Source organism: Poromitra crassiceps, assembly GCF_964638095.1.
Source record: "Poromitra crassiceps genome assembly, chromosome: 18".
Classification (NCBI taxonomy): domain Eukaryota; kingdom Metazoa; phylum Chordata; class Actinopteri; order Beryciformes; family Melamphaidae; genus Poromitra; species Poromitra crassiceps.
Window position 1 is genome coordinate 12,285,260 of NC_139636.1, and position 27,035 is coordinate 12,312,294.

The 27,035-nt window shown below is 46.3% G+C and overlaps 1 protein-coding gene across 1 annotated transcript; it reads right to left on the reverse strand.

The window, feature by feature from the left end:
- On the reverse strand, positions 1 to 25,536 carry deaf1 (DEAF1 transcription factor). Its single transcript, XM_083654700.1, has 13 exons — positions 25,183 to 25,536; positions 22,003 to 22,097; positions 18,349 to 18,475; positions 17,922 to 18,071; positions 16,284 to 16,423; positions 15,908 to 15,973; positions 15,285 to 15,329; positions 13,570 to 13,693; positions 12,284 to 12,412; positions 6,739 to 7,226; positions 6,476 to 6,574; positions 3,213 to 3,302; positions 1 to 1,651 (listed from the first exon to the last, which is right to left on the reverse strand). Exons 1-13 carry the CDS (start codon positions 25,439 to 25,441, stop codon positions 1,550 to 1,552), a joined length of 1,914 nt encoding a protein of 637 aa, XP_083510826.1. The 5' UTR covers positions 25,442 to 25,536; the 3' UTR covers positions 1 to 1,549.
- Between the last annotated feature and the right edge of the window lie 1,499 nt (positions 25,537 to 27,035).

Genomic DNA, 27,035 nt, shown 5'->3' on the forward strand with positions numbered 1-27,035 from the left:
CAGAGCTGAAGGCAGCAAGACAAAAGACTGCTGGGAATAACAGGAGAGTTTGTGAAATAACATTCCACACAAGAGAAGGTAAGCACCACTAAACTGGTATCTAGCATTGACAGTATCCAGAGACACAGCAAACACGATTGTGCCTGACCAATCAGTCGTCTGCAGTGTTTTCAGGTTCACAGCCCAGGAACCTCGACAGAGGTGGTACGAGAAAAAGTACGACTCAACCCGGGTTGTCCCGGTTTTTGACAGGTGGAAAGCTACAAAAAAGCGAGTCAAGCAAGGCGGAGCCGCGCCAATACCAGCGGTGCAAATGGACCATTACAGTGATTATATTAGTGGAATATCTTAGTGGTGAGCATGTTGAGCGACACCTTGGCTCACAAATAAATACATAGAAAATAGATTTAAACTTAAACTTCTCACAATCCCAAAGCTTACAAATGCATGTTAGTGACATTTTTGGCCATGATAAAAAGAAAAAAACTTTTACCAATGTTGTAGATCAACCTACAGCTGCTGCACAAACAAGATGAAACAAATTTGAATTTCTCCTTTTTCTGCCTTCACCCCATATACATTCTTGCCTAATGGTCTTGTGTTTTTTGGGAATCTTTCACTCAACTTCATTTTGTTCCTTTATGTAGCTTGCACAGTCATCATTGTATCAGTATCATTGACTGGATGTCAGGTGACATCAGTAATCCTATTAAATACAATGTATACATATACAAATGCATTTCCCATGTCAAACAGGTCAAAACTATATAAAGCAGCAGGCTGGCTCCTTGTTACAGCGTTTCCAGCTCCCAGGTACTGCAGCAGGTGTGAACAGTGACGGGTCGGACAGCTCGGCTGCTGTGTGTCTGTGTGAATGCTGCCTTCAGGGCCCAAAGGCAGAGCAGGATGTTCTGCTGCCTGTGTGAATGCTGCCTTCAGGGTCCAGAGGCAGTGCAGGGTTTTCTGCTGCCTGTGTGAATGCTGCCTTCAGGGTCCAGAGGCGGCGCAGGGGTTTCTGCTGCCTGTGTGAATGCTGCCTTCAGGGTCCAGAGGCGGCGCAGGGGTTTCTGCTGCCTGTGTGAATGCTGCCTTCAGGGTCCAGAGGCAGCGCAGGATTTTCTACTGCCTGCATCCCTCTCAGTATAAAGAACAGTGCTGTGTTTCGGGGGCCTGTGTTCACTAGCCTGGTTAAAGCCATCCTGATCACCAGACCTCACATTCTGTTTCGCTCTATGTATCAGTCTGGACTTCCAGCCGCCCACAGCAATTTCCTGAAATTACAATGCAACGGTCCAATCAGGGACTGCGTCGTAGTTGATGATGTAACCGGGGCAATCAGTAATGGCGTCTCGTGAAGCAACGAGCAGTAACATTAACGCTATTAAACACAGCCGTAAGTGCAGTTATTGCAGAAATAGACTAACAAATTAAACAAGAACAGGAGTATGCACCAGCAGAGTTTCTCAGCAGAAAAGACGTTTTCGCCGTTCTTCTGAGTGGATGTGGATTGGATTTGGCAACGCTGATTGGCTGAAATGAGATCATGTGTTCACTGGACTTTGACTTTCTCCAAGTCTATCGCTGACATGGTCACTTCGTCCTGGATGGCTCCTCCTGTCTGGCAGCAGATGAGCTGGTGCTCCTTCCAGTCCTGCCATGATAATGATAAATATGATAAATATGTAATATCATTTGTTAATAATGATATAGCAACACATTTACAATGTGCTGTGAAGTAAAAAGAACCACAACAAAATCATGAAACCAGCTATAATAAAGGAAGACTACTGCTGACTCCATTAAGGCACACAATTCAGAAGTCTTACTGAACTCCCATCAAACACATTAGCAATACTTCACAGAATAATGGCAGCAGTTATCAGCAGAGATTTTCAATATTACTAGAGATACGGCACCCCAGGCTCCGCCAACTGTAAGAAATGGTACTAGCAAGTCTCCTAAATGGTCACGTGGTCACCCGTGGTTCCCAAACGCCACACAAACCACACATATATAAACACAAAGCTGCCCCTTGTTAGCTCAATACAGTTGTAACTAAGATATTCGATTAACATTTTTTTTTCAAACCACAGATGTAGCTACTACATCAACTAACTTCACATGTAGCTTTAGCTAATCGCTCCCTGCTGACGTGAGCTCCTGTTGCCAAATCTCGCGAGTGTGTTGCTGAGACTGAGACAGGTCTTGACCAAGTTTAATTTTCTTCTGATCTGTCCGTCTGAAAAATGCCATTTTAGTGTCAATCAGAATGTTCAGAAGATATGTGGCTTCCGAAAATACCCCGAATATTTACTTTGATGACTAGGATTCACTCCTCCCATTGACTCCAATAGACTCAGACAGACCTGCCAAAAGTCTCCTAAGTGGGCGTGTCCGTGGAAAACCATGGGCAAAACCCACGTGACACAAATACAGGAAGTGAGTTGAAGTGCTTTGATATCCCATTGTCTTTGTTATCAGTGCAAGTTTATCAAAATGTGAAACGTGTTTCCAGTTTCAGGAAAAATGACGACAACCGATTACATTTGGATATTTTCTGATTTTTCCATCTGTTTTTCTTTGCCTCAGTAAGTTCTACTGTTAGAACAACATGCTCACAGTGTTTTAAAAGAGAGCAAGAGGTGAAGGGGGCGTTGCATCATTCTAGTAACTATTATGAAACACAAAGTTTGACAACTTGTAAGCTCATTGTAATCTACCATTTTAGTGTACTCTAATCCAGCACTTTAGAATTCAAGTGCACTAGCATGAGCACACCAGCACTTTAACACCAGTCATTTTAGCACTTGGCATCTAAAGCACTTAAACTCGTGGTCTCCCCTTTCCCTGGTTTGCCTCACCACTTCGCGCATTTTATATTGTTGTTTGTCTGTTATCTGTTGTCTTTTTTTATGGTTCAGAAGTTTTTGCGGCTTGTATAAGTACTGTTTGTGTTTGTATGTACTTGTAATTGTAATTGTTTGTTTTATAACATCGACCTACCAAGTGACTACAGATGGAAATGAGCCTCTGGCTACAATCTGGCATATTTATGTGAAAATGTTCATTACTGAAACTGAAACAATGGGCTGTGTGTGTGTGTGTGTGTGTGTCCTCATTGTCTTTATGAACAGATGTAGGGGGGTACATGATGTAAACAAACAGCAAACGAGCCTGCAGCGCGTGTGGCGGTGTGCGTCTGGAGGCAGTACCTTCCTCTGGCAGAAGGTGGAGCAGTAGTTGACCTTGCGACAGCCGGTGCACTCGCTCATGGCGACCCGGCCGCAGTTCACACACATTTGCTGTGGAGCGAGAGGGGAGGAACACATGAGAACACACAGAAATCACAATCACGTTAATCACCAACTACAACAAATACACAAGAGGGTGTCCAGGTAGTGCAGCGGTAGATCCCCCCCTGCCTATCAACATGAGGGTCTCAGGTTCGAGCCCCCGTATTAAGAGTATGTCATATGAAGGGTATGTGTCCTGGTCGCTGCGCTAGTGCCTCCTCTGGTCCACTGTAAATCCAACATGCCTGTTCGGGGGAAGGGAGTCGAACTGGGGGGAATAGCGTGATCCTTCCACGTGCTACTTTCTGCCGGTGAAACCCCTCGCTGTCAGGTGAAAAGAATCGACTGGCGACTGCACGTGTGGGAGGAAGCGTGTACGACTCTCTCCAGATCGTCAGAGGGGGGTGGCGCAACGACCAGGACAGGACAGCAGGGGGAATTGGCTAATGTCTTGGTGACACTGGACAGACATGAAGACAACAATACACTTATCTGTACCAACCTCAAGTCATTTCCCTCGGTTTGACGACACATTGTCATTCACATCACTACAGCTCTGTGGCTGTGTGACACTTTGCTGTGAATCTGACACCACAGTACATGAAGTGTGCAAGGCTGCGTGTGATGCAACGCAGAGCAACAGGAAGTTGTGCAAAACACATCATAATAAAGCAATAAGCCCGAAGGCCCCACCCAGGCTGTGTAACCCACAGTGAACAGCCCAGGGGCTTAGCCACCCAGGCTGTGTAACCCACAGTGAACAGCTCAGGGGCTTAGCCACCCAGGCTGTGTAACCCACAGTGAACAGCTCAGGGGCTTAGCTGTGTGAACCACCCAGGCTGTGTAACCCACAGTGAACCACCCAGGCTGTGTAACCCACAGTGAACCACCCAGGCTGTGTAACCCACAGTGAACCACCCAGGCTGTGTAACCCACAGTGAACAGCTCAGGGGCTTAGCCACCCAGGCTGTGTAACCCACAGTGAACAGCTCAGGGGCTTAGCCACCCAGGCTGTGTAACCCACAGTGAACAGCTCAGGGGCTTAGCCACCCAGGCTGTGTAACCCACAGTGAACAGCTGTGAACCACCCAGGCTGTGTAACCCACAGTGAACAGCTGTGAACCACCCAGGCTGTGTAACCCACAGTGAACAGCTCAGGGGCTTAGCTGTGTGAACCACCCAGGCTGTGTAACCCACAGTGAACAGCTCAGGGGCTTAGCTGTGTGAACCACCCAGGCTGTGTAACCCACAGTGAACCACCCAGGATGTGTAACCCACAGTGAACCACCCAGGCTGTGTAACCCACAGTGAACAGCTCAGGGGCTTAGCTGTGTGAACCACCCAGGCTGTGTAACCCACAGTGAACAGCTCAGGGGCTTAGCTGTGTGAACTACCCAGGCTGTGTAACCCACAGTGAACCACCCAGGCTGTGTAACCCACAGTGAACCACCCAGGCTGTGTAACCCACAGTGAACAGCTCAGGGGCTTAGCCACCCAGGCTGTGTAACCCACAGTGAACCACCCAGGCTGTGTAACCCACAGTGAACAGCTCAGGGGCTTAGCCAGCCAGGCTGTGTAAGCCACAGTGAACAGCTCAGGGGCTTAGCTGTGAACCACCCAGGCTGTGTAACCCACAGTGAACAGCTCAGGGGCTTAGCTGTGAACCACCCAGGCTGTGTAACCCACAGTGAACAGCTCAGGAGCTTAGCTGTGAACCACCCAGGCTGTGTAACCCACAGTGAACAGCTCAGGGGCTTAGCTATGAACCACCCAGGCTGTGTAACTCACAGTGAACAGCTCAGGAGCTTAGCTGTGAACCACCCAGGCTGTGTAACCCACAGTGAACAGCTGTGAACCACCCAGGCTGTGTAACCCACAGTGAACAGCTGTGAACCACCCAGGCTGTGTAACCCACAGTGAACAGCTCAGGGGCTTAGCTGTGAACCACCCAGGCTGTGTAACCCACAGTGAACAGCTCAGGGGCTTAGCTGTGAACCACCCAGGCTGTGTAACCCACAGTGAACAGCTCAGGGGCTTAGCTGTGAACCACCCAGGCTGTGTAACCCACAGTGAACAGCTCAGGGGCTTAGCTGTGAACCACCCAGGCTGTGTAACCCACAGTGAACAAGGCTTAGCTGTGAACCACCCAGGCTGTGTAACCTAGCCTAGGTAAACCCAGCCCCCACGTGACCTGCTCTCTCAGTTCCCAGTCACATAGTGACTGAGAACAGGTCTGAGAGCAGGTCACGTGGGGGATGGGTTTACCCAGGCTATGTGTAACCCACAGTGAACAGCTCAGGAGCTTAGCTGTGAACCACCCAGGCTGTATAACCCACAGTGAACAGCTCAGGGGCCTAGCTATGAACCACGGCCTCGTGCCCCCAGCTTATCTCCGCCAAGGAGGTTTACTTATGTTTTCAGTGCTGTTTGTTTGTGTTTGTTTTTTTGTCCGTTTGTTGTTTGCAGAATTACGGAAAAACTACTGGGCCGATTTTCATGACATTTCGTGGAAGGGTGTTGGGCAAAGGAAGAACGCATTCAATTTGGGAGCGGATCCGAACCGACTCACAAAAATTGCATATCATAGCAGACTGGACTATTGGCCCTATAGTTGCTTTTATAAAAGGGTTACGACATACGTGGCAAGGTTTCATAAAATAAACAGCAATAAAAAAGCAAAGATTTTTTTTTATTATAACAAATCACAACAATGATGATGCCACAGTGATGATGTCAACAGTGATGATGTCATCATTGAAGACGATGTCATCATTGATGATGTCACTGATGATGTCACACCTGACATATGATGTCACTGTGGACGGCTATAAGAATCAGCTCTGCCAGCTTCATGGGGTCAGATCAAAGATCTGTTTCAGCAACAGTCTCTGTCTATTCTTCACTCTTGCTTGACAGTTTGCCTGTTACCAGTTCCTGTTTATCAACTATCAAGTGTGTCAAGCCTGTCAGGTGTCTGCACATGTATCAGAGGAACTAGTCTACAACTCTCCCTAGATCGGCAGAGGGGGTGGAGCAATGACTGGGACAGCAGGGGGAATTGGCCAAGTACAATTGGGGAGAAAATGGGAGAAAAATCTTGGGAAGGGGAACGTAAAAATTAAAAAAGTGTGCGTGTGTGTGTGAGAGAGTGTGTGTGTGTGAGTGAGTGTGTCTCCACGTACGTTGATGATGATCTCTGTGATCTCGGAGCCCCTCTTGGACTCGGAGTCATCTGGCTGCTGGAACGAGATCTGGTTCTGAAACGACTGACCGAGGGGACACTGCAGGACACACACACACACACACACACACACGCACGCACGCACGCACGCACACAGAGTCTGATATGACATCCTCAAATGAAAACGTATAATTTTGTTGTATACACCCTAGCCAAGACACTAGCAGGAGAAATAAAGTCAACAAAGAAAGTAAGTGCTCTGACCTCCTTCCTGGCCAGGTGAGCCTTGTGATGTGGGGAGTCAGGTGGGGCATGTGTGACCAGTTGCTTGCCCTGCTCTATCAGGGCTTTGAGGTGATGCACGTTGCTCAGCAGCGTGTTGGCCATGTCCTCCAGGTACAGCCAAGTGCTCTTCTGGCTGTCACTCGCCACGGGGCTGACCGGAGACACCGCCCCCACCTCCAGCCCATTCACCAGGCCCGGAGACACCGCACGCACCCCCACCTCCAGCCCGTTGACCAGGCCCGGAGCCCCCGTCCCCACCTCCAGCCCGTTCACCAGGCCCGGAGGCCCCGTCCCCACCTCCAGCCCGTTGACCAAGCCCGGAGGCCCCGTCCCCACCTCCAGCCCGTTGACCAGGCCCGGAGGCCCCGTCCCCACCTCCAGCCCGTTCACCAGGCCCGGAGACGACACCACAATCTTGGTCTGGAGCACCTGGGGAGCCATGGCCAACGCTGGGAGAGCCGCCAACACTGAGGAGGAGGAGAGAGAGAGAGGAGTCAGGACAGAGACAGGGTTTCCAATCTGATGACATTTCATCTCACTAAGTTGATTGAGTCTGTTGGGAACTAGGATTTACCCAGGTCAAAGTTCGGGAACGCCCCTTGTGACGTCACCCGACCTCGGATTTCCTGCCTCTGGGCCTCAACCCTGACAATATATCAGTGTCACGCTCGTTCTCTTACAATGAAGAGAGAGCTCGAGCAGTGGGTGGCTGAACACAGTCAGTGTGGCTGTTTGTGTGTGTGTGTGGGGGGGGGGGCTGAATCAAAACGAGCTACAGATTTGTATCTTGCACACTGGAAACAAGGGCAGGAGGCCTGTCTCATGCCCTCAATATGGTAAAGTGTGGCCTATACATCTACTGTATATATCCCCCTGTGGCCAATATATGATCTACTGCAGCAGTTTTCAAACTGTGAGCTGCGCCTCCCCTGGGGGGCGCAAGAGAGCTTCGGGGCAGGCGCGACGTCAGTGAAAAAAATTTGAGAAGAAAAGAGGGGGGGGGGGGGAGAACTCGTGTCACTGAAACGTTATTTAGTACCTACAGTGAGAGAGGAGACAGCGTCTGGTGTGAGCAGAAAACGGAGGAAGTACTGTATGACCCTGATTATTTAGCGTTTGGTTTTGGTACATCGTTTGGTCCCGACGACGCTCCTCTGCCACAGTGTGTGCTCTCTCTGCAAAGAGGTGCTACGCTAGGCTAGCAAACGACAGTATGAGATGATAAACTCCGGCGTCATATTCATAGTATTCACATGAAGTCACAAGCATTTTCCTACCACTATGGCGCTACAATACACACAGCTCATTGGCTGGTTGCGTCACTTGATTGTAATCACCTGTTAATTGATTACAATCACCTGCTATTTTCCTACCAAGATGGCCGTGTGGTGATGTAACAGAATACTATCAATAGAGACCAAGCACCCACGTTTGATGGCCAAGCCACAGAAGTTTTTCCATAGGAAGTTACAAGAATTGCTGTCACAGAAGAAAGTAGTTGAGACATTTAGCACTGTAAATACGAAGGCTACCGAAGCATCATATCGTGTGGCGTTACGCATTTAAGGCTGGTGAACCCCACAACATTGGTGAAATGTTCATCTTCTCTGCTGCTAAAGATATGTGATTGTTGGGTAATGATGGAAGAAGCTGCTGCCGCCAAGCTAAATGCCATCCCAATGTCTGACAATACAACCCAGCGACAGTGACATGAAAAGCAACGCTATGAAAAGCAGTGCGTGGCGCACTGATGATTTCGTTTGGTGAGAAAGTCCGACTGACTTTGATCTGTTCAAATATTTGACAAAGTAAAATTGCACAGACAGGCCTTACAAATACAATGAATGTTTTTGTCGAGGTTATTTGAAGGCAGGGCTATTGTCCATTTTCAATTTAGTTATTGGACTGCAGGGTTACATTATTTCATAAAGGAAACAAGAAGGATAAAGATGTTTTGAAATCTTACAACATTTTTGTAACTTCTTTATGCCTGAGCGGAACATACCATAATAGTAACAATAGCCAATAATAGTAATAATTGGGGGGGGGGGGAGGCGCGCAGCTGTCTACATGTTCTCTGAGGGGAGGAGGCTCACTCTCCAACACTTTGAAAACCCCAATGTAACTACTGTATATATTACCCCCTCCTGTGGCCACCAGGCGCAGCGTTGAGCCAAGCACATGATGGAGTGGTCTCAAAGGGACTCTCCTCCTGAGTCCCATAATAAGCAGACATCCATCTCAATGCCACATTTAATTGTGTGAAGCTTTCCAGGGGGTTCAGGGAGAGAGAGCAATGAGTGAGTGAGTGAGAAGAGAGAGAGAGAGGACGAGAGAGCAGGTAGAGTGACAGTCCATCAGAGAAACAAAGCTGTAAACTGAGGACAGAGTGTTCACGCTAACACACTTGTCTGTCTGTTATCTTTACTGTCCTGGAGGAGACACAGAATGGAAACAACAAGGTATCAGTAAACATATGAATGATGCCGTCCCCTCTGGGCCAATCAGAAACAAATCAATCACTGTGTTTTGCCCTGTCGTCACAGCCAGAGCCGTGTAGATGGAAGAGTCCCGACATCTCCATTCACTCCAATGGACCAGTTTAAATTTTTTTTTTTTTTTTTTTAATTGTACATTATCAGCTTTATTTTAGCATGCAAAAGTAGCGCGAGACCCACTCCTGGCTGTTCATTGGCTAATGAGTCTCGCATTTTGGTCCTCCGCTGACGCCACTCTCTCTCTAGAGGACACTAGTCACAGCACCCCCCAGAGAGTGTCAGAAGCACAGGTGGTCAGAAGCCTCATTTATCCAAGTCGTCAAAATGTGCTCCCTGCCTCTTGGGGCTTATTGCTTAATTAACCTGTGCAAGCTGTCCATTAAATTGGCTTTTTCAGGTAACCTGTGCAAGCTGGGTTATAGAGATTGTACAACTCGATCCTAAAGAATGGGGACATTTTTATTCAACTCATTTCCATTGAATGGAGGATTCATAGTAGATCGGCTGCAGAAACAGTAAAATAAGGCTGATATCGGAACGTACAAACAGGAAAGTGTAGCATTTATTAGCATCTGTATTTACAACTTCTGGCAGCAGAGGCGGCTGTTGCCGCTGTTCAGCACAGCAGAAAGTTACACATTGGGGCTTAACCTTTCCCCTTAAATCCCCCTCAAATCTGCTCGTTCCAACTCTTTCGTGAAGCTCTAGTTGCTGATATTGAGCGAAATATTCAAACACAAGATTCCATGTTTTGCTTTGGTTGCACTATTACACAAAATGGAGAAGAGAATATAGATGTTAGTGCATCATATACAATTGTTCCCTTTAATTCAGCCTGGCATGTTTAGTTTGAGTAAACTTTGAGACCTTGACTAGAATTTAAAATAAAGGTCTGTGGGTTAGAACAAAGCTTGGGTGTGTGCAACATGCATGTGTAATGGAATCGTGGAGTTTTAACAGTTAACTGAAGAAGTGGGACACCTATCCCCCCCCCCCCCCCCCCCCCACCCCCACCCACACACACACACACAGCTTTATCTCAATCTGGACTGGAGCCTCCAGGCTGATCTTCAAGGACATGGAGGATGGATGAACATCATCGTCCTTCACGCCCACGTCCTGTCAGTTTCACAAAAGCCCCCATGCTGCTTTAACCCAGTTGTCTATAGCCGAGAACACACACAGCCCATTCGTCTGCGTCGGCCATTCTATGGCTACGTGTCTGTTGCCCTGGTATCAGAAAAATCAGAGAGATCACTCTGATTGGTTGGTCAGGCGTAGCTCTGCAGTGCAGCAAAGAAGAGAGGGGACACATAAAACGCTCTGCTCATTTTCCAAGTTCCAAGTTTATCTCATCTGATCATTCCAAAACACGGATATTTTCACAACGACGTGCCTTTGGGAAAGTCCCTCGAGCCTCTCGCTGCATCGATATCACCATTTTAGTGCGGCCCTTATTTTTCCACCTACGCCTCTTCCCTTCGTCCACAAGCAAGACCAGACAAGGGCTGACATACGCCAGTGCCATTTGCAACAGACATATTCTCGATTATAAATGTAGCTAGATTACGAAACCATTTAACTGAGCGAAATGTTAGGCAAACGCTGCTTTGTTTCATGAATCAGGTCTCACGCAGGTGCAGAACGTACGTGCTAGTTGCCCGTCGGCTGTCGTGTTTGCGGTGTGTTCATCCAATTAAACTTTATGGTCCCGACACAGGAGACGTGAGGTGACGCATCACTCGGCCTCTAGGTGCCACTGGACATTTCAAGTATTTTTTGGTGTGTCAGCCCTCTATTAGATAAAGAGGCCCAGTACTTCGTTATTGTTATTATCTACTAAGGACGGATCGAAATTCAAATATATTGTAATATAATAGCATCAGAAATGTTATTGTTATAGTAATCAAATGAGACGCTTGACCATCACAGATTCACAAGCTCTCCATCCAAATTATATTATTGTCACCTTGTAATAATGTTGTTAAATTCTTGTTTAGATTCAGATTTCAGATCATCCGATCTCCTGCTGGTGGACAGTGAGCAGCTACCATCCAGATTTTCCTAGCCAGGATTCCCATCACAATTTCTTCCAGACTGGAGGAGGACAGGCAGAGTGATGTCACGGCCGCTGCTGGAGAGCAGGAAGTATGAGCAGAGGCAAAAGGAGGGCAGCGTGCGGTGACGGCGCCTCATTAGTCACACGGTAGCCGTAGCGATGCCGTCCTTGGCTGACAGAAACGCCCCACGAGCCGCGGTCTCCGGGGACGTCATTACAGCCGTCACCAGAGGCACGTCAGCCAATCAGCAGGCAGGTGTGGGGCCCGGGCATCCCCGGCCGGCACGTGATAGGGTGATGAATCGGCACCAGGTCACGGCGGTGCAGGGGATTGTGGGATAGGGGAAGACACAAGGACAAAATTTGTCCTTGTGTAAAATGGACTGGTAAATGGACTGCATTTATATAGGGCTTTTATCCAAAGCGCTTTACAATGTGCCTACATTCACCCATTCACACACCGAAGGCGGCCAGCTGCCACACAGGGTGCTGGCACAGCCATCGGGAGCAATTCGGGGTTCAGTGTCTTGCCCAAGGACACTTCGACATGCAGGCTGGAGGAGCCGGGGATCGAACCACCGACCTTCTGATTAGTGAACGACCCGCTCTACCTCCTGAGCCACAGCCGCCCCTGTGTCTTCCCCTAACGTGAGATAGGTCCCGGCGCTTACATTGACCAGCCAATCGCGTGTCCCGGCGGACAGTATCTGTCCTGAATAAACGCCAGTGATGGGCTTGGGTCCAGAACCATATGAAGAGTGATGACATGAGTGATGACAACTGCAATTCATATGCATTTTAACAGGAACGACGGGACTTCTGAGTCCTGCCTCAAGTGGCCATTCGAGGAATTGCAGCTTAAACAAAGACTTCCGCATCTTCAGGGGAAAGGGGGTGGTCTAACATCATACCGGTTCTGTTCTCAATCAAACTAGTGTGGTTCCCTCACACTGAGCTGTGGTCCTACCTGCGGTGCTGGTGTAGACCTCGGCCTGCGTGGTGCCCTCTGACAGGATGGCCGTGGGGTCGCCCACGGGAGTCCTGTCGAACGTCAGGGTGCCCGACGTGGTGATCTGACCCGACGGGGACACCGTGACTGGGGAGAGAGATGATGCATCAGTCACGTTTGACAGTACAACTATATTTCACACTTCCTTATAAGTGAAAGGTTCATCCACTGATGTTAATACTTTTTTAATTATCGGTATCAGTCCGATGAGCGAAGTTACAGCAATGTTAATATCGGTTATCGGCCACGAAACTCAACTTTATTAAAGTGTGGCAACAGCAACATGCTACATTTTTCTCTTATGCTTTACAGATAGGTCAGGATTCAACATATCCTATCAGAACTGTATGAAGTGTCACTTGTCACCAGCTTTCCTGGGATTTGCATTGATGTTTGGTCAGGCAGTTACATGTCAAATACATGTAATTAGCTCCAATACTGTAGTATATTGTATACATTACTGTATATATGTTAAGTCCAGTTTAGATCAAAGATTCCAGATGAGATTAGTTGCAACTACTTGCTCTCTCGGGACCACAATGGAAATAGGTTTGACAACTTTTTTGTGTCATCCTGATGATTATTTTGTACTGTATGCTTGTGCTGTACTGTATTTTTTGATTTATCAAATAAATTCATTAATTCACCAGCTCCTGTGACATGACAAGCTGAATTGCTGGCGACGCCATCAGCCGGCTGGAGTCGAGATGAGACGGGCCAGTTTACACCGCTGCAACTTTTCCCTGCAACGTTCTAAAAATCATTATCGTGAAATAAACCCCGACAGCATCTTGAATCAGCTGAAGTACATTATTCACGCTTATTACAGGGCTAGTTACTAAGGAAAGCTACGGTATTTTTTTTACGTAATTTTTTTACGCGATGGAAACGTTGCAATAAAGAGTTACATCAGACTTCGGTGTGTGAATTCTACTTTTTAACTAACCTAGTATACAGTACATGTAGTCTCTGGGGTCAAGGGTGCGCGTGTGTGTGTGTGTGTGCACACACGCAAGTGTATGCCTGCGTGTGTGTGTGTCTGTCTGTGTGTGCATGTGTGTGCAGTGCACGCATGTCTGTCTGTGTGTGTGTGCATGTGTGTGTGTGTGTGTGTGTGTCTGTCTGTGTGTGCTTGTGTGTGTGTGTGTGTGTGTGTGTGTGTGTGTGTGTGTGTGTGTGTGTGTCTGTCTGTGTGTGCATGTGTGTGCAGTGCACGCATGTCTGTCTGTGTGTGGGTGACCTACACGTTGTGCCTGGGCTCAGTGTGATGTTTTTGGCTGACGGCAGCTCCTTCTTCTCAGGCGTGAGCGGCTGATCCGAGTCTTTCTTGCGTCTCTTATACGGGACGAAGAGCCGTACCGGACCGGTCTGGAGCGGACCGCACCGAGGGAGACAGGCACAGTGACTGACAGGAACACTTCTCCAATATCACTTTACAAGTTGGAGGCACAGTTTACAAACCAACTTCATATATTGGTTGGCTATAGACGGTTTTAACTTGACAACAAAAACATTCTAAATTGAACCCCCGCTCACTTCCTGTTGCAGTATTTGCTATGGACATAAAAGAAAAAAAAACATTCAAGTGCAGGACTGACCATTCCGTGAAAACCGTCTATACAGCTGAGCGGCGAAAACAAAAGTAACGATGTCGAGTGAATATTTCTGCAGTTTGCCGAATGCTGAGAAAAAGGAAGTGCTGTGGGGTTGCGCTCTGGTGAAAACCGTCTATAGGTATGTTAACTAAAAGCTAACAGGAAAAGACGAGATGGCCACTTGTACAGATTCCGTGAAGGACAAATATAGTTGATCTGATACAGAATCATTTTATGTGATAGAAACTGTGTTGCCTGTTACATAAAGGTGCTGCGGCAACATAGTGTTGCAGCTTTAAGGGTAACTTAAGTATTTTTCAATCTGGAGCTTATTTTCCAAACTTTTTGTGTCTAAGTGACTAATGGGCAAAAGTTGTTTCTGAAATTGATCCAGTATTGAGCGAGATCACTTCAGCCGGCAGCCGTGAAACGGGCAAGTTCAAAGACTGTTGTCCCGATTAATCACTTGGACACAAAAAGTTGGGAAAATAGGGTCCAGACTGAAAAATACCCAAGTTACCCTTTAAGACCTGCGAGCTTCCTGCAAAACATACTTAGTTAGAGAATTTTAGCAAAATGCTTGGACCATCTGTGAAAAAATTTACTACCAATAGCTTTCTTCACCAATGTGTTCTTATAGGTGTCTAGAATCACCTCTCAATTAGTGCAAACCCAAATCCTCGTGGAAAATCCTGGTTGATTATACACTGTGCTTTACATAACAATAACCAATATACCAATATCATATGGTCAGGGAGACATTTTTACTCAGAAATAATGTTTGGAATGGATTCAGCACCCCTGAAAACCCCTAGTTAGACACCCCACAAGTTCATTTTAGACTTTTAATTTTTATCATATTTTTCACCCAAGCCCTCGGGGCACCTTAACTTTGATTGGCTCTCCAGGATTTTCCACGAGGATTTGGGTTTGCACTAATTGAGAGGTGATTCTAGACACCTATAAGAACACATTGGTGAAGAAAGCTATTGGTAGTAAATTTTTTCACAGATGGTCCAAGCATTTTGCTAAAATTCTCTAACTAACTGTACAGATTCTACCTTTCTCTACCAAGCTAGAAAATTAAATGCAAGTTGTGTCATAAAATGCTTGTTTGAGACAGATAGTACTGTGTTGCTTTGCTTCTTGTAAATGTCAGAGGCAAGTTTAATTTGACTGAATGACAGTGGGAACAGCAGGAACAGGAACTACAGTACTTGTCGAGACGTGCAGATTTGCTTTAAATCACTGAGAGCGGCTGGCTGCACTCTGGTAGTGTCTGTCAGAGAATCAGACACGACAAGATGAACATGATTGTCTGATTGCTTCCTGCTTTGTGACTGGAAAGGAACATTTCAAATTACCATGGTGATGTTTTCTCCGAAGGAAGAATCCCCATCCTTGGAACACTGAAAACAGACAGACAGAAAGTAAGAAAGACAGAAACTAGCGGTGACCCCAAATCATCGAGAATTCGTCTGAAGGAGCCTGATTCAACTGACAGTCTAATAGTCGCAAAAAAAAATCCTTGCTGGGTTGTAAATATAATTTTTCAGCCTGGTTTCCACTCCTGCGGCACTGAAAACCAGCTAATGTGTGAAACCAGTTGGAAAATACTTCCTGCTATATTCCTGGAAAGTGACCCATTTAGAAAATCCCCTGAATTAATTTAACTTCCCCAGAGAATGTATGGTTCCTTGTAGGAAATACTTGTCAAATGATATAGAGCGGAAGGTTTCAAAGTCTGAGACTGTGGGGGTCCCCTCAGACAAAGTTTAGAGTCTAAGCCTTAGACAAAGCCCCCCCCACACACACCCTATTATGCAACTCCTTTCTCTTCCACCCCCTCAGCCTCCCCTGAAACTGTTTCGAGACCCCTGGAGAGGCCCGCCTCTCACTTTGAAAGCCCCTGATATAGAGGAATCCCAGGCAGGACCCAGTGGAGCTCAGGGTTCTGGCCGAGGGAGCGTCCCAGACGGTGACTCACCAGCGCCAGGTCATCGCAGCAGGCGGCACACGTGCAGGAGGCGGCGTGGGGGTTCAGGATCCTCTCCTAAAGAACAGTGACATCATCACTCACATCCCATAATAGTTGCTTGCAGTAGTAATGGAGCCATAGCGAAGGTTCAGTCAGGAAGACTATCTTTTGCATGCTTAGGCACAGTAGTTTTACATCTCGCATCTCTCACGCAAGCTCACTGATCATTTCCTTATGTAATTTAATAGATCCATGGTCCCGGAGGCTTTGGAGACCCCTGTGTTCCAGACCAGGGGTAGCAGTAGTCTTGCAGTAGTATAGCAGTAGTCTTGCAGTAGTATAGCAGTAGTCTTGCAGTAGTCTTGCAGTAGTATAGCAGTGGTACCTGGATGAGACACTGCAGTGGCCTCCCTGCATAGCGGATGCTCCTCTTCCAGTCCTTGCTGCTCGCTCGTCCGGCCAGACCCTCAAACTCTGTGGGAGTCAACCACTGCTTGTTGTGTTTGATGCAACGGCCTTTTCCTCCTGCAACACACGCACGCACGCACGCACGCATACACACACACACACACACACACACACACACACACACACACACACACACACACACACACACACACACACACACAGTCAAGCAGGTCATCACATTTTACTGATGAACAGTCTGTATCATTTAAAGTATATTTTCAGTATGTGATAATGTTTTACTGAGGAAATTTAATTTTAGGGAGAAACAGTAGAGTTCAATAGAGTACCTGCAGCAGTGACAGGAGGTAGAGACTCATCAGTACAGAATGACTCTACTGTTCCTTTAACTTCACTATCACTAAAATGAAAACAATGAGTCATCTCGGCTGTTAGTCTGTTATCGCCCAGAGCTGGAATGAATGGGGAAATATATATATATATATATATATATATATATATATATATATATATATCCCCCATTCATTCCAAGTTCAGACTTCACTTCACAGGTGCTGCTGATGGATACCAAGAGGCTTAAACCGCCTTGTGGATTTATGAAACAGTGGCGCCCCCTGGTGGGAAGACCTGGAGCCAAACTGAGCAAGGGGAAGTAAAATAAACACCAGCCACTAGCCACACGCTGTGGCTGGTCAAAGTTGGAAACCACCAGGTAAAACTGTTCTACAGCTAGTGAACTAACTGTGGTAATAATGCATTAAGTATATACATCAAGCCTACTGCAGGTAAGGCTGGGGTGATATCGGCAAAATCTAATATCACAATATTTTAGACCAAATACCTCGATATCAATAATGTGACGATATTTTGAGGGTGAGTACTTGGGCTGTCATAAGATATTTCCCCCCACAAAATTTTGAAAACAAAGGAAACCCCTGCACACTGTCTCACGTAACTGCTTGGAGAAATTTAATTGTAGACGATTTGGTCTATCCAACCTTCATCAAGACGTCCGATAGACCGAAAGGTCTTTTTTTCCGACCGACAGGTCTACAATTAAATTTCTTCAAGCAGTAAGCGAGCCAGTGTGCGGGAGTTTCCTTTATTGTTTTCAAGTTGCTTTTTCTTCTGATGCACCTGTCACACATTCAGGTGTGCAGAGATTTTCTTCAACACAACAAAAATGTTGAAATGATCATTAGTATAATCAGTCATGTGTAATAAGGAGAGTGCTGCCGGGATGCGTAAGCCTTTTGTTTTTGTGTAGTGAGTCAAATAAATCAAGTGAAGTGTGAGTATTTTTGTCCTCCTTGACTTTGAAAACTGAGATGTGCTACCCTGTCATCTTTCTGGTTGTGGACAAAACAAGACTAACCCTACATTTGAGGACGTCATCTTGGGTTTTGGGAAACACTGATCGACATTTTTTTCACTATTTTCTGACATTTTATAGACCAAAAAACGAATCGATCAATCGCAAAAATAATCTACAGATTAATCGATAATGAAAATAAGCGTTAGTTGCAGCCCTAGTGCGTGTGTGTGCGTGTCTGTGCGTGTGTGCGTGCGCATGTGTGTGTGTGTTGTGTGTGTGTACCTGAGCCCAGGCGGTTCTTGTACAGGATACCGCTGGTGTTGCGGCAGCGCACCGGCAGCTGGTTGTTGTACACAGACGGGTCCCAGTTGTACTTGGTGCAGGAGTCCTTGTCCTGACCCGGGCTCAGAGGGGTGGAGGGAGACTGGGAAACTGTGGGGCCGCGAAACAAACGCACCACACACAGAGATGAAGCATCTGACTGGGAATAAGATGTTTGCTGAAGTCGTGTCAACTAAGCTAAACGAAAAATAGAGACCATCTTGAGATGGGATAACACCAGTCGCAACGTCCATGACTTAAAATGAATGTGGGCTAGGGGCGTAAAGTGTGTGTGTGTGTGTGTGTGTGACACACACACACACACACACACACACACACACACACACACACACACACACACACACACACACACACACACACAGCATACCAGAGGAGATGGTGGTGGCGGTCTTCAGGCCCGTTGCCTCCACGATGCTGCCATCTGTGTGGACCACGATCAGCGTGGCCTTCTGCGTGCTCAGACTCTCAGCCAGCTGGAGGGCGGTCCCACCTGCCTGCACACAGAGCACCCTGAGTTTGACCTCTATCACCAGTTTATTACACTTTCATTCCATACAAGTTTATAATACGTTAAGTTCAGAATCTGCTGGAACAAATCTGATCACTTTCAATCTAAGTAACAGGGTTCCTAGTTCCTACACATCTTCAATTAAAAAATTACAGACTTTTTCCAGACCTTGATTTGTTTTGACGATTTTGTCTGGTCTTCAATATGATTTATGCAGATAATAATATTATTATTATTATTATTATTATTATTATTATTAATAATTATAATAATTATTATTATTATAATTATTGAGAGCTTTGTAAGTGATGAGGAGGATTTTGAAGTGGATTCGGTGCTGTATTGGAAGCCAGTGAAGGTGTTGGAGGATGGGTGTGATATGTCCTCTGGAGCGAGAGTGGGTGAGCAACCGGGCAGCTGAGTTTTGAACATATTGCAGTATTTGGAGCACAGTGGAAGGGAAGCCATAGAGAATGCTGTTGCAGTAGTCTAGTCTGGAGGTGATGAAGGCATGGATGAGTGTTTCTGCGGCTGAGGAGGAGAGGGTGGGGCGGAGTCGTGCAATGTTATGGAGGTGGAAGAAGGATGTTTTGGTGATATTATTGATGTGTGACTTGAAGGAGAGGGTGAGATCCATGACAATGCTGAGGTTACGGACCAGGGGGGAGGGTGTGACTGTGTGTCCGTCGATGCAGAGTGAGAAGTTCTGGGAGGAGGGATTTTGGGCCGATAATGATTTACGATTTATTGCAGTTGAGTTTGAGGAGGTTGTTGTTCATCCAGGACATCTTGCCGCTGCTAACTAGGTCATATCACTTAGGGCAGTGGTTCTCAAATGGGGGTCCGCGGACCCCCAGGGGTCCGTGGCACTTTGCCAGGGGGTCCGCGAAAAGTTTTCAAGTTAAAAAAAAATAATAATAAAATATTAAAAAATAAAATGCTACATGTTACTTATTCCTTCTCAAACTACTTCCTACATGGTGCTAGTCTATCAAAATATCTTGGCTGTCAATGATTGTGTTGCATAGTGGTTTTCTGTACTGTTGACAAATTGTGATATTGTAAGTCACTTTGGACAAAACAAAAGTGTCTGCTAAATGACGTAATGTAAATGTAATGTAATTAAAAATATATATACAGTATATATTTTTTTTTTGCAAAATCTTCATAGTTCAACGAAAATAGTTTATGCTTTAAATCTAAAATGGTTCATGGATTACATTCTAATACATTCTAATGACGAGTGATGAGCTATCGGCCACCATTCTCAAAATGAACTCTTCCAGCAGCTCCCTGGATCCTATCCCCACTCCACTTTTAAAACTGTGCCTCCCAGCCATCGTTCCCACCATGACCTACATAATAAACAGGTCCCTGGCCACTGGCGAAGTCCCCCCTTCCCTCAAGCTAGCAGCCATCAGACCGGTGCTTAAAAAACACAACCTCGACCCAGAGGTGCTCTCTAACTATAGACCAATTTCCAACCTGCCCTTCCTTGCTAAGGTTCTGGAAAAAGTTGTTGCCATCCAGCTGCACGACCACCTCCAATCCCATCAGCTCTATGAGACCTTCCAGTCCGGCTTCAGACCATCACACAGCACTGAGACAGCCCTGGTGAGAGTCGTGAATGACCTGCTCATGGCGGCAGACTCCGGCTTCCCCAGCCTGCTGATTCTCCTGGACTTGAGCGCCGCATTTGATACGGTGGACCATGACATCCTGTCTCAGCGTCTCAGAGAGGTGGGAGTCACAGGCACTGCCCTCGACGTCTTCCTCTCCTTTCTCTCAGGAAGACTGGAGTATGTCGCGCTGCGCAGCTTCATCTCCAGCATCAGGAGTGTCACCTCTGGTGTCCCACAGGGATCAGTCCTGGGTCCCCTGCTCTTCCTGGTGTACATGCTCCCCCTGGGGAAGATACTGAAGAGCCACAACATCAATTTCCACTGCTACGCCGATGACACTCAAATCTATTTTCAAACCTCCCCAGACATCCATCTGACTCAAGCCCGGGCCACCAAATGCCTCAATGACATCCGCCACTGGATGAGCAACAGCTCCCTTCAGCTCAACGGGAGTAAAACTGAAGCCATCCTCATCGGTACACCTCACCAAATAAAACAGGCCGGCATCATCCACATCACCATCGATGGACACTCCATCCCCCTCTCCTCACTGGTCACCAGCCTGGGTGTCAAACTTGACCAAACACTGTCATTTGATGCCCACATCAAATCCATCTGCCAAACCTCATTCTACCATCTCCGGAACATCTCAAAGCTCAGACCCCTCCTACCCCAAGCCGCCGCAGAAAAACTGGTCCACGCATTCGTCTCCTCCCGTATCGATTACTGCAACTCCCTGCTTGCAGGCCTCCCCACCAAATCCACCCAGAGACTGCAATATGTCCAGAACTGTGCCGCCCGGGTTCTTACCAGAACCCGGAAGTCAGAACACATCACCCCTGTCCTCCACTCACTTCACTGGCTCCCCATCAATCAACGCATCACCTTCAAACTCCTCCTCCTGGTCTACAAGGCAGTAAACCACACTGGTCCCACCTACCTTCAAGAACTCCTCCCCCCCAAGCCCCCCTCCCGGTCACTCAGATCCGACACCCTCAACCTACTTGTTGTCCCCCGCACCAAGCTGGCAACGATGGGTGACCGAGCCTTCTCCACCCTGGGGCCACGCCTGTGGAACCAACTCCCAGGAACTGTTCGGGCCTCTAAATCCCTCGCTGTTTTCAAAATGAGCCTTAAAACCCACCTGTTCCGCTCTGCTTTTTATTAGCTCTGAGCTTTTAGCTGTTTTAGCTTGTTTTTATTTTATTTTATTTTTATTTACCTATTTATTTTACTATTTTAGCTACTGTAAAGCACCTTGAGATTTGTTTTACATTTTAAAGTGTGCTATATAAATTAAAGCCATTATTATTATAATAACAAACCTATCAAATTAAAAGTCAAGCACGTTACCGTGGAAACAATTAAGCTTAGCCCAAAATCACAAATCAGAATGAGGGGGTCCCCGGTATATTTTCTATCTTGTAAGGGGTCCTTGGCTGAAAAACATTTGAGAACCTCTGACTTAGGGATGCACTATGTTGGATTTCTTTGCAGATATCCAATATTTTCCAACTTTTCTGCACATTTTTCCCCCACCAAATTTCAGTGAACATCAAGTCTCTCCTGTAGTGGGATTAAAACATTGTTATGCCTACTCTTATCGTCATGACCCGCTGGCAGATGCAGACATAAATACAATGCTTTTCAAAATGACATGGCATGACATGACGCCAAGCATTTAGTGAAGCATTGAGCATTTGGGCATAATTAAAGTGTGATTTTTATCAGACTGTCATTTTTTGAAATTCCCAAACTATTTAAGACCTGGAAATAATCAAATTCATTTTTAATACTTTTCCAGACTTCCCAGACCTGTAGAAACCCTGAAACACAAGATATTTTGTCAAGACATTGGTAACACTACTAACCCCCCCCTTCCCCCACCTACCAGCACGTGTCTGGGGAGGCTGCCTGACGTGGCCACGGTGGTGGTGAACACGCTGTCTTCTGCCTGCACATCTCCCACCGTCACTGTGGTCACCTCTGGGAGCAACAGGTGACACACGGCAAACACATGTTAGCTTTTTAATACATTGTTCGCCCCCTACAAAAAGAACGACAGTAGTCCGAAAATAGATTCAATAAATATTACGATTCTGAAACGAGTGGCCGATCGACAGGATATTATTAACTGATTATAATTTTGTTAAACGATTAATCGTTTTATCGTTTATCTTGGTATTTTATTTCACATTTTTAATGAGTAAAAATACAAAACATTTGCTGGTTACAGCTCCACAAATGCCAAGATTGTCTGCTTTTCTCCATTTCACATTACCATTATAAAATTAATACTTTGGGGTTTTTCGGCTGCTAGTCAGACTATGCAAGCAAATTTATGAATACATTTGGGCTCTGAGAACTTGTGATAGGTATTTGTTAATATTTTTTTATTTTAATAATATTTTTCATTTTATAGACAAAATGATTAATCGTAAACTAGATTAATCAATAATAATAATAGTAATATAATTGGAGAAACATGTATTCTCCAATCACCTGCATTGGAGAATCCAGGTGATTGGAGAATACATATTTCCCACCAACCCCCCCCCCCCCCCAAACTTCCTTTGTCCATGTTCTGTGGGCATGAATTAGCTACAGACTATCTAAGCTGCATTCGCAGAATGTAGAAGAGACTACTACTAGAGCGTAGTAGAGAGCTTGAGAGACTAATGCTAACTATATTACTGTATGGCGTTAGACCTACAGCCTACACGACATACACCAATCTGGATTCAAAGCAGGACACTCCACCGAAACAGCTCTATTATCAGTAACGGAATCACTTAGGGATGGGCATCGAATTTCGAATTTTCGAATAATCGTTGTTATTATCAAGGTCGACTTTTATTATTGAAATTCGAAATTCGAATTTTTTTTTTTTTTTTTTTTTTGAGTGAAATGTTGCATTGTCTCCCCTGATTCTAAGTACCGGTATAGTCAAATCGCTATAAGCATTTTAAGCAAGGTTTATGGAAAAATGAATGGCGGATGAAATCCCATGAAGACGGAGAGGGGGTGACTTTGGCACCCCTTTGGCACTCAGACCTGAGCCTACTAAATATTTAATGAACCACAACCACTCATGATTGTCAAAACTGTTTTTTATTTTCGAAAATGTCAATGTAAAAAAAAAAAAAAATGTAAAAATTTTTTTTTTTTTTTTTTTTTACATTTTTATTTTTATTTTCGAATTTCGAATTAAATTCGAATTTGGCCAGCGAATTTCGAATAGTGTTTTTGCTAGAAATGCCCATCCCTAGAATCACTAAGACTGGGGCGAGCTGCAGGTCGCTCCTCAGTTCTCTTACTACTCTACCTGTCAGCCGCTTTCGATACCGTTAACCACCAAATCCTCATCTCAACACTCACCAAACTTGGAATCTCAGTCTGGAACTGCACTCAAATGGCTTTCATCATACCTCTCAGGGCGCACATTTAGAGTATCCTGGAGACTGGAGAGGAGAATTATCCAAGCCGCACAACCTCGCTACAGGCGTGCCCCAAGGCTCAGTCTTGGGCCCCATCCTCTTCTCAATTTACATCACTTTACTTGGTTCCATCATTCACGCCCACGGTTTTTCATATCACTGCTACGCTGACGATACACAACTGTTTCTGTCCTTCCCTCCCAACGACCCCACAGTTTCATCACACATCTCTTCCTGTCTGTCAGATATCTCATCTTGGATGAAAGCACGTCACCTCCAACTCAATCTCTCCAAAACTGAGCTCCTGATCATCCCAGGAGACTAGATTAATATCAACCTCGGTTCATCACAACTCATCCCAGCTCAGTCCGCCCGTAACCTTGGAGTCATTCACGACAATCTTCTATCCTTCAAAACACACGTCGCTGCCATAGCCCGGTCATGCAGATTCACTCTCAGTATACTGTACAACATCAAGAAAATCAGACCCTACCTAACTGTACACACAGCACAGCTTCTGGTCCAGGCCCTCATTCTATCTCGCATTGATTACTGTAATTCCCTACTGGCTGGCCTTCCTGCATCCACATTCAAACCTCTCCAAATGATCCAGAACGCAGCAGCACGCACCATCTTCAACCAGCCAAACAGAACCCACGTCACACCTCATCTCCCTCCACTGGCTCCCAGTGGCCGCCCGAATCCAGTTCAAGGCCCTAACCCTTGCATACAAAACTCTGACAAATACAGCCCCAACCTACCTAAACTCCCTGATCCAACCCTATGCCCCCTTCCGTCCACTACGTTCCGCTACTGAAAGATATTTGACACTTCCACCACCCAATTCACTCACCAGGCTCTTCTCCTCTGTTGTTCCCCGGTGGTGGAATGAACTTCCTAACTCTGTCTGTACCGCTGACTCCCTTACTACATTCAAAAAGAGACTTAAGACTCACTTATTTCAGGTCCACTCCCGCACTTGCACAAATTCATCACACAGGCACTTTTTCAATGCACTGATTGCACGTCCAATAGCACCTTATATTTTACAATGTTTTAGATTATTCTGGTACTGTGTATACTGTATATTGCTTGTATTGTTTTTATCTCTGTTGTAGGCCTACGTCGCTTTGGATAAAAGTGTCTGCCAAGTGAAATAAAGTAAAGTAAAGTAAAGTAAGTAAAGATTGTTGACAGAAAACTCCCAAGACATTATGTTCTTGATTGGATTTTGTTGGGTCTAAGCCTAAAGGACTCAAAGTGGGGTCTAAAAGCGAGAATTATGTGTATCCCCAGCTATTCAAGACCTGGATATGATCCAATTCATTTTCAATACTTCTCCTGACCTTTTTTTTAATTCCCAGACTATTCAACACCTGGAAATGATCAAATTCATTTTGAATACTTTTCCAGAATTTTTTTGTTTTTGTTTTAATTCCCAGACTATTCAAGACCGGGAATTGGGATATCATATTATCCATTTAATTTGTAATACTTTTCCAGGCTTTTTTGTTTTGTTTTGTTTTTAATTTCCAGTCTATTCAAGGCCTGGAAATTATCAAAATTAATACTTTTCCAGACTTTCCATATCTGGGGATGTAGAATTCGGCATAACACCACCGGCCTCTCCTTGCCTGCAAACGCCTCCTCGGCTCCCATGTGGATGTTCCCCGGCTCTCCTCCCGTCATCACGGTCATGGTGGTGACTTCGGCCTCGGACTCGGTATCCGAGTCCACCCCGCCCTCCTCCGCTGTAACCACGGGCCCGACCGAGGCGGTATCCGAGCCCACCTCGCCCTCCTCCACGGTCACCACGGGCCCGACCGAAGGAGCTTGGCCGAGGGGCGGTTCGTGCAGTTCGAGTGCCTTCGTGGCCGAGTCCGTTTCGTCCATTTCCTCGTCGAGACTGTCACGACAGGAGCCGAATCTAACCGAGCCGAGCCGAGCCTGCAGCCGCGAGCGACGACGCCCAAAGGAAAACAACAACTTGCAGCGTTATTAATTATTGCTATTTTTGCTGAATGTGCCGCAACCCGCCTGCGAGCGAGCTCAACCGACAAGAAATGGCGTCCGAGGGGTTGTTTTCATGAACTCATCACCCATGGTCCGCTCCGCGATAGTTTTTTCCCATGATGGCGAAGGCATGGCCCGCCCTTCTCTGCCTCTGATTGGCCTAGCGTCAAACGTTGTTCATTCAATCACATTCGCTTGGGTATCTATTGGGTATCCTTCGTCTCTTTCTACAGTCTGTGGTCAGACAGACAGCAGTTTCGCTTGTGCATGAAAGACGGCGCTGTGTGTTTATGTTTTTTATAGTCTGGTCTGGTTTATAACGCTGCCGCTACTCAGTCTCTGACAGTGCACGTATAGACAAATATTTTCAAAAAATGATAAAAGATTAATGAGAATCGAATGGAATCGATCAAGGGTGATAGACGTTGATAAAAGATAAAATACATTTTGAGTGGCCAGCCTCCTCTCCCTTCCGTCCGAGGAGTCTGGCGTCGCAGTCTCCATAACTGGGATAAACCCTCCTCTGCTCTACTCTGCTCTCCCATTGGAGCGACTGTTTCGGTGGCAGCCGGATGTCCGCTCCCGGCTTATTACAAGCTCTGTCATTGGCTCCGACCATGTCAATCAGAGTGGCTTCCGCTCCCTCCTCCCTGTGTGTTGCTGTAAATAGTGCTCTGCCGCCGCAGTGAAAACAACAACGCTAACTAGCTAGCAAGCTAACGGCAGAAACCTACACGCTAGCTCGTTGCTACCAGGTTGCTACACGCTGCTGAAAACGGCAAGTTGGATTGTTTGAAACTATTTTACAAGGGCACTGCCGCTAAGCGCCGCCCATCGCAATCCCACTATGGAGACCTGCGGTGCCAGACTCCTCGGACGGAAGGGAGAGGAGGCTGGCCAGCGAGACTAGAGTGAACTTAAATTCAGCTTATTGTAACACCAAGAGTCATCCAGTAACCACATTAACTACGTTAATATTACTGAAATATCTCTCATGGCCCACGTCCAGTGTTGCCAGATGGCAAATGTTGAATTATCGTACCAGAGGGTCAAAATTATCGTTTTTGGAGTGAAATTATCGTACGCCCCCTCCCCAGCGCGGCGCGCCTTCGGCGCGCCAAAGTCGGGGGGCTGCGGCTGATCACAGGCTACTTTTTGGACTTGGCATGATCTTTCAACACTGTGATCTCAGCCTGTGTTGCAACAACAACAAAACACCCTGCACGTAATGGCTGCAAATATGTTGTTTGAAGAGATGATTGTATAAACAGATAGAGTGATAGACGTAGGATTCGTCTATGTGTCACAAAATGATGAAATTATCGTACATTTGGGGGATTTTGGGATTATTGATCGTACATCGTACAGAGGTCGAAATTATCGTACAAATACGATAATTATCGTACGTCTGGCAACGCTGCCCACGTCTAACTTGTTGTAGAAAAGGCCCTCTCATACCGACTGATGAAACCAT